General features: G+C 46.3%; 1 protein-coding gene across 5 annotated transcripts in view; it reads left to right on the forward strand.

Moving 5' to 3' along the window:
• The window catches only part of DGKG (diacylglycerol kinase gamma), a 141,765-nt gene that overhangs the window by 100,323 nt on the left and 33,752 nt on the right, over nucleotides 1–7,690 (forward strand). For all 5 annotated transcript variants that reach the window (XM_023525965.1, XM_023525977.1, XM_023525972.1 and 2 more), the window contains one exon: nucleotides 4,725–4,902. In XM_023525965.1, the coding sequence (XP_023381733.1) occupies nucleotides 4,725–4,902 (178 nt within the window). The remainder of the gene's footprint in view (nucleotides 1–4,724; nucleotides 4,903–7,690) is intronic.

Genomic DNA, 7,690 nt, shown 5'->3' on the forward strand with positions numbered 1-7,690 from the left:
GATCTGCCCTGATTTAGAGAGCAGGCACAGCCCAGTCGCAAGAGTATGAAACAAACAACCTGCGTTCCAAACCAGAAAAAATCGACATAATCCGTGGCACCGTGAATCGAGGTTAGAAAGGAGAATTTCCTAGTTGCTAAAAACTGAAACAGGTCATCAAATAAATTATGGGATCTCCTTCTCTGAGGACCTTCAGAAATAGGATCGACGGGGCTGAAATGGAGGCAGCGTCGCTCAGGGAGAGGAGGTTCAGGTCCGCCGCCTGCTCAGGTCACAGAGGCGGACAGGCACTGGGTGGGGTAGGGGCTGGGGGCGGGGAAGAGCCCGCAGCCGGGGCAGGCAAACATCAGTGCCCTCCCTCGCCTCTGCTCTCCTTCCCTCTCAGGGAGCATTTTCGCAGGTCCTAGTTCTGCCCAGAATTACGGAGATTTTAGGGATGCTAGAGATCAAGGTGGGGGTGGGGAGCGGGTGGGAGGGAGAGGATGAATACAAATTCCAGGTGCATTTCATTTGCACATAACTATGCTTTGGCTTCGTAACCCAGTATCTGGTTACCTGTGCACTGGCCCTCCACCAAGCAAACAATCCCTGACTCAGAAAGAAACCAAAACTACGGGTATTGTCTTCGCAAAGGGGACCAATGTTGAACGTGGCGGACAGCTGCAGGCCGGCACAGCGGGGCCTGGGCGGAGGCGGGCGCGGGCCGCTCCTCGCCTGGGTTCCCGGCAGATTCCTGAGCCGCTTCCAAAGGGGCAGGAGCCGGGCTGGCCTTGATGCACCCCACCCCACCCAGTGCCTGCAGAGCCGCCTCAGACCTGGGCGGCTACAGTCCGGCACCTCGCCTCCCGCGCACACTGGGAGCACAATTTGGGGAGTGTGCGTGCTCGCTGCCCGGGACAAGAGCTCTCTCAGCCCCAAACTAGGCTATAAATACCTGAGTTCTACTGCAGCGCAGCCTCGGCTTAGAGGGGAGCCGGCTAGCTCAGTCCTAGGTTAGGGATTGCTAAAGGTGCGCGCAGAGACCGCCGCCCTTCTCGTACTCTTTCCAGGAGCCCCCTGAGTCAGAGCAGGACGGGCGGGGACGGGGCGGGGAGGGGTGGGGGGAAGGGGCTTGCGGATGACGTCATGAAACTGTTGGAGGTTTTAGCTCTGAAACCCGCCAGGGAGCGGCCCCAGGGCCTGTGTTCCATTTAAGTAGACAGTGTACCGGCCTCGGCTCCACTTTCCAAAACCCGGCAGGGCAACTTTCCACCTTTAGTGAGACCTAAGCGGACCTGAGATCTGAAGGAAATCAACGTGGATGACGAGGCCAAGAACCCCGAAGAATGGGCATGCAGGCATGGGCTGCGGACAAGGCTCTCACTAGTATGGGTCGGGCCATGGGGCCATTAGAATGCTTCCAGCAGGGTCTCAGGTAGAGGGAGAATTTCAGGCTGAAATATGCCTCATGGCACAGGTAATATTATTACTAACTGCAATAACAAAAATGTTTATGGAATATTACTGCCTTCCAGAGACCAGTCAAACCCTTGAAGTGTTTATTCCCCACCCCTAACCCCATTTTACAAATGACAAATTAAAGCACAAAGAGGTTAAGAAACCAACGCAGGAACACACAGCTGGCAAGTGAAGGAGCTAAGATTTAAACTCATGTCTGTCTCCAAACCCAGGCAAGCTCTTTTCAAAACACTGCATTGCCTCTCAGTTTTCATATGAAATGAATAGTGGTGATGTGGAAGTAACAACAAGAGGAAAAGTCACCGTGCTGTCTAGGAGGTGATGGGATGCAGGAAGACAGTGCTGGGCACAGAGTTGAGCAGAGCTCATTTCAGAGAGTTCAGAGAAAAGTCTGACCCAGTGGGATTCTAGGCTAAATCCCTAAGTATGAATCTGTGTATAAAGGATGAAAGGCTAGCAAGTCATTAATTCTGTTGAGGAAAAAAAGGAAAAGAGTTTAAAAGAGAATCATCATGACAGCAACAGGGAGCTCTGAGTTGAGCCCATGCTTTCAGGAAACAGTTGGTTCACACATAAGCGGAAAGGCAAGGGATGGGCGTGCACCCAGGTGTGAATGCACAAAAGCCACTCCAACCTGTAAGCCTGACTTCAGGCCAACTGAAGGCCAAGCAGAATGACTTGAAGAAAAAAAAATAGAAAGCATTTGAATTTTTTCATTCCTTTTTTGATAGAAGTTGTAGGGCGGTCATTTAGGGAATGATATTTGATCTCAGCACGATGTCTTGTGTTTCAGTGGAAAGATCACAGGATTGAGGTCTACAGACCAGGATCTAGCTCCATCATGAATAAGTTGGGTGAACCACAGCAAGTTCCTTAATCTCGCTGGGCTTCGTATATGAAAGATGGGGCATGCTCTCTTAGGTCCCTTTCATCTCTAAGTTCTGTGATTCCCCATTGTAATGAAAAGAGGACAGTTTAGTCCAGGGGATGTAGCCAGGAGAAGGCAGCCACACCCTGAGGGCTATTTAATGCACAATGACCAAAGAGAAGACTTGGCGCCTGTTTTGCTATTTATATACATGTATTAATGACTTAATCTTCAAATGATAGGAGAGCTATGGAAAAGGATCATAGAATGAAGATTTAAAATAAACTAGAGGGACTGGACGAGGCTCGAACTAAAAGCCAGATGAAATTAGTTGACATAAATATAAAGCCCTGTGTCTAAGTTGTTTTTTTTGTTTTTTGTTTTTTGTTTTAAATACCTATACGAGTTAAGGATAGGGAAGACCAAGTTGAGAAGCAGACGATGGGAAGAGGGGTCTGGGTGATGGAGATGAGCACTCATTCAAGATGAAGTGATTCAGCTGTCATCTAGCTGCTAACAAGAGAGCTAGTGCAACTTTGACCATATTTAACAATAAGGGTAACTTCCCACATTATCTCATTTCTGGGGCCTGATAGTGTCATAGGATCCCAGCCCAGGAAGTGTCAGTGACATTGCCTCCTGTGCCATCAGATCCTGTCGTTGGTGTTGTTTTTAATGCTGGGGGCCTTATGGAGTGATGAACCGTAGTGTGTGCAGAACAGGGCAACCAGGATAGAGAATGTCTGAAAACCAAGTCTTGTGGGAGGGGACTGAGAGGGTTGGCAGTGCTCAGCTCAGAGGAGGCACAACCAATGGTGGTGTGAGAGGGGGGATAAGTACAGCGATGGTTAAGACTTGGGTTCTGACTGCCTGCCATCAAATCTGTATACTTCCATTTGTAAATTGTGTGACGTCAGGCAGTTACTTAACTGCCTCAGTGCCTCAGTTTCCCCAAATGTAAAAAGGGGATAGCCATAGTAACTAATTTATAAGATTATTATGACGGTAATAGGTGAGATGTATATAAAAGCTTCCCTGGCAGATGGCAGTACACATGCACAATGATGATGATGATTTCATCGTATATCTGGTGGGTTGTCTGAGTGGAAGAGGGAGGAGGGTCATTCTGTCTGGCTTCAGAAGAGAGGAAAAGACTAATGAGTATAGCGGGAAGAAAGAGAATCTGGTTCAACATAAAGGACCTTTCAAATAATCAGAATTTCTCAATATAAAAATGAGTTCCTATTTACCAGAGAAGCTCGCTCTATTCCATTTTATAATTGGGAAAACAAGTCGTGGGGATAAGATACTATAAATTAAGAGCATCAAAGAAATCAGTAGGTAAACCAGCATGGTGACAAGACCTACCTTTCTAGTCCTCCTCTGTTGAGAAATCTCTAAAAGTTTGGATTTGTAGGTAATCTCGAAGACCATGGGTTTCAGTTGCATGCTTTTGATTTTCCTGCATCACAATAAGCAAGGTAAAGAGCTTGGGCTTTGTAGTCAAATACTCCCACTTAGAATCCCTGCTCTGTTATTTATCAGCTATGCAATTTTCATTAACTTAGCTCACCTCTATGGGTCCTGTTTTTTGTGGGTTTTTTTCCCCACAAATGAAGTAAACTACCTACAATCTTGATGAACAATGATCAGAGATAATCTATTTCTTGCTGTGTTGATAAACATTATGGCAAAGTGGGATGACATTATCAATATGTGAAATGGGCAAATTCAAGCTTTCTGCCCTTTTGTACCTGATGGGGATGCGGGTGGTGGAGATAGGATAAAGAAACTCTGCAACCTCAGCAAGCACACATGCCAAAATTGCACTTACAATACAGATATGGGAGACAGGCAAATTCTGAAAGGCTTCCAAATCTTAAAGTCTTGTACTTTCACAGAAGGGATAAAATAAGAGGCGGTAAATGAAACTTTTCTGTCATTTTTAAGAATCTACTGTGTTAGGTTATGGACTCAGTGTCCTACCAACTCTTCACAACTGTTAGGAAAGGCCAGAATGAATGATAATGAGGTTGGACTGGAGAACAGGTTTGCAATTGTCTTATGAACCATCCCTTAAGCCCTTCTAAATCTATAGAGGGTCCCTGGAACCTTATGCTGTCTTCCCCAGAGCTGACCAGGTCTGAATCTCCCCCATCTCACTGCAGTGCCCAAAGCATTAGGCCTGAGCAACTTTGCCCAAGATTCAGCTTCTGATGGAGGCAAGCTTGTGGCTGAGAGTCCATCACATCCTTCATGATTAGAGGCCTCAACACACACACACACACACACACACACACACACACACACACACACACACTCACATACATGTACACACCACCTTATTTTGCGATACACCAAGGACACTAACAGATAACCTTTCCTCCCTGCCCCCCAGTGCGATGGAGTTGGTGTTGACCTGAGCAACATCTTCCTTGAAGGCATTGCCATTCTCAACATTCCCAGCATGTATGGTGGCACCAATCTCTGGGGAGAAACAAAGAAGAATCGGGTTGTGATCCGGGAAAGCAGGAAGGTCGTCACTGATCCCAAGGAACTGAAATTCTGTATCCAAGGTAAGCCAGGAATGAGGAAAATTTCTCTAGGTCAATGCCCTAGTGGGAGGGGTATTCAGGTGGGCTTGTTCACAAACTGTATCTGGGTCTACAGCAGGTTCTAGAAGTCCCTACAGCCTGACAAAGACCATTGCTCTGGGGACATGCTGACTCATCATCCCTCATGTTGCAAAGTGTACAGCCTAATTGAGAAGAGAAAATCAACAATAAGGGAGCCCTAAATATAGTCAGCAGTCAAACTGTGAGACTCCATGAGGTCAAGAGTCAAATGCTCCTCCTGTCAAGGTCAAGGTTACCGGTATGCTCCAAAAACTAAATCCAATAGTCAATTCTCAACCTTGATCTTGCTTCACCTATCAGCATCATTGGAACCAATTGATCACTCCCTCTTCTTGTAAATACTTGGCTTCTAGGACTCCACATGTTCCTGGTTTTCCTCCTACCCCACTGGTGACTCTTTCTCAGTCTTTTTTGCTGATTGTTCATCTTTTCTCTAACCTCTTGATGCTGGAGGGTCCCCAGGCAGCGTCCAGGACCCTCTTCCCTTTTCTATCTGTGCTCATCCTTGATGACCTCATCCAGTGGTGAGACTTTATTTAAATACCACGTGAATGCCAATGACTCAGCACGTCCAAAACTGAACTGATGTACCTCCCCCAAACCTTCTCCTCCTACAGTCTCCTCCATCTCAGTTGATAACTCCAACCTGCCAGTTGCTGGAGCCAAAACACTTGGCATCATCCTTGACTCCTCCTCTTATCTCACATCTCACACCCAATTTATCAGAAAATCTGTTAGCTTTACTTTTAAAAGTAAAGGATCCACCCACTTCTCACCACTGCATTCCTACCATCTTGGTCTGAGCCACCACCCTCTGTCCCTTTGGATTACTGCAGATCCTCCTAACTGAATTTCCCGCTTGTACCACTGCCCTATACAATCAGTTCCCACCACTGCTTCAAAGTACCCCTGCAAAAATATATCAGATAACGCTTCTGCTCCAAATCCTGAAGTGGCTCGGAGTAAAAGCCGAAGATCTCCATGTAGCCTGGAGGTCCCAGATGATCTGGCCTCCCGTTACCTCCCAGACTTCATCCTCTGTTCATCCCGCTGGCTCCTCTAACACAGCAGGCTGCTTCCATGAACCAACTATTCTTTCTACCTTGAACAGCCAGTCAGTGTGTCTTAGAAGCCATCAGCTGTGCTTTCTCCTTTTAACCCACCAGGATACAGAACACAGCTTTCTGAGAATACCCTTAAAACTACCTTCACCTCTACCCCTTAGCAACCATTTTCAACAGTGAGCCAAGTGGAGACTCAGTCAGAGCTCCTGGCAGCTCTGACTTCTCTGTGGACTGGAGGAAAGGGCCCCACTGATTTTCAGGGGTTTTCAATGGACTGGTAAGCTGGGAGAGAGAAGCCACATGTGGGGGGCATGGCAAAGACACTACACTGGGAGGCAGGAGACTGGGTTTGAATCCGTGTGTTTGCCAGTAACCTACTTTATGACATCTGTTTTCTTTGTATCATATATAACTAGCATCATATATAAAATTTTGATACCCGAAAGAATGGGATCGAACCAGATCATTGGTTCTTAGACCTGGCTTGCTTGTTGTAAATGAAGATTCCTGGGCCCTAGCCTAGATCTACCTAATCAATCTCTGGGTTGGTTCCTGGTAATGAGCTCCCCAGGTGACTCCAATGAACTGTCGGGTTTGAGACCAACTGACATAGACAAGTGTCCATGAATCTGGGTCTGTGTTTTTTTGATGTCACGGGCTATTAGTGCTACGATTGAATGTGATCCCACCAGTAGAAGGAGACAAAACTTGGCTGACCGTTGAAGGAGAGGGTTATTTGCTTATTTCACACCCATCTATTAAACAACCAGACTGTTATATTTTAAGGCAAGGTCATCAAGAGAGATCATCTCCACACCTCTACCTTTTAAGAGAAGACTAAGGAATTTTCATTTATCTATTGCCCTCTTAAGTTTTATTTCAAATGGTAAAGTTTTCAATTTGTATAAATTATTAAACTGAATAATGTGTTCCTCCTTTCTTTCTTGGCAGAGGAAGTTGTGGGTGCTAGCAGAGGGTAGGGGAAGCCTTCGAGATTGTAGGAAGTTCCTGAAAACTTTCCCACCCTGGTGCTCCTGCCCCAACCCCCATTCTGGCATCCAGCCCCTTTAGAACAAAATCAGGGGAGAATTCGCCCCCTCCTCCAACCTGGGGGTTTGGGAAAGCTCTTGCTAAGGACATGTTCTGATTAGGACTCAAGGACAGCCTTCATCTTCTCCTTACATGTCCGACCATATACCTTCCCCTTCAGGCAAGAGTAATGTGTCTGCTGATTGCTCTTGACCATCAAGTACAGGAACTCTCTTCCTCAAATCCCCCTTTTCCACCCCAGAAAGTGCTTTCAGAGCTAAAAATGAGACCGCTTCCTGTTCTCTGGAGGAGGATATGAACTGATCAGAGTGAAGGCTGAGAAGGAGGCCCTGGCTTCTGGGCTTTGCAGAAACACCAACGTTGAACTTTCTTTTTGAAAGGGCCATGATGTCATGTAAGTTGAGATGTTAATGGGGGAAAAGCATTAAAGAGGCAAACTATTTTAGTGGAAAAGTCTAGACTTTCAATGAAGAACCAATGATGCTGGGCAAGTCCTCTTGAATTTCAATTTTCATTATCTGTGAAACAAGCAAGTCTGACAATCATATAGTTTCTATAGATCATAGATTCTTTATGGCTCCACAACATTAAGGCACGGCCAGATTTTGATCTAG

Source organism: Pteropus vampyrus, unplaced genomic scaffold (assembly GCF_000151845.1).
Source record: "Pteropus vampyrus isolate Shadow unplaced genomic scaffold, Pvam_2.0 Scaffold14, whole genome shotgun sequence".
NCBI classification, from domain to species: domain Eukaryota; kingdom Metazoa; phylum Chordata; class Mammalia; order Chiroptera; family Pteropodidae; genus Pteropus; species Pteropus vampyrus.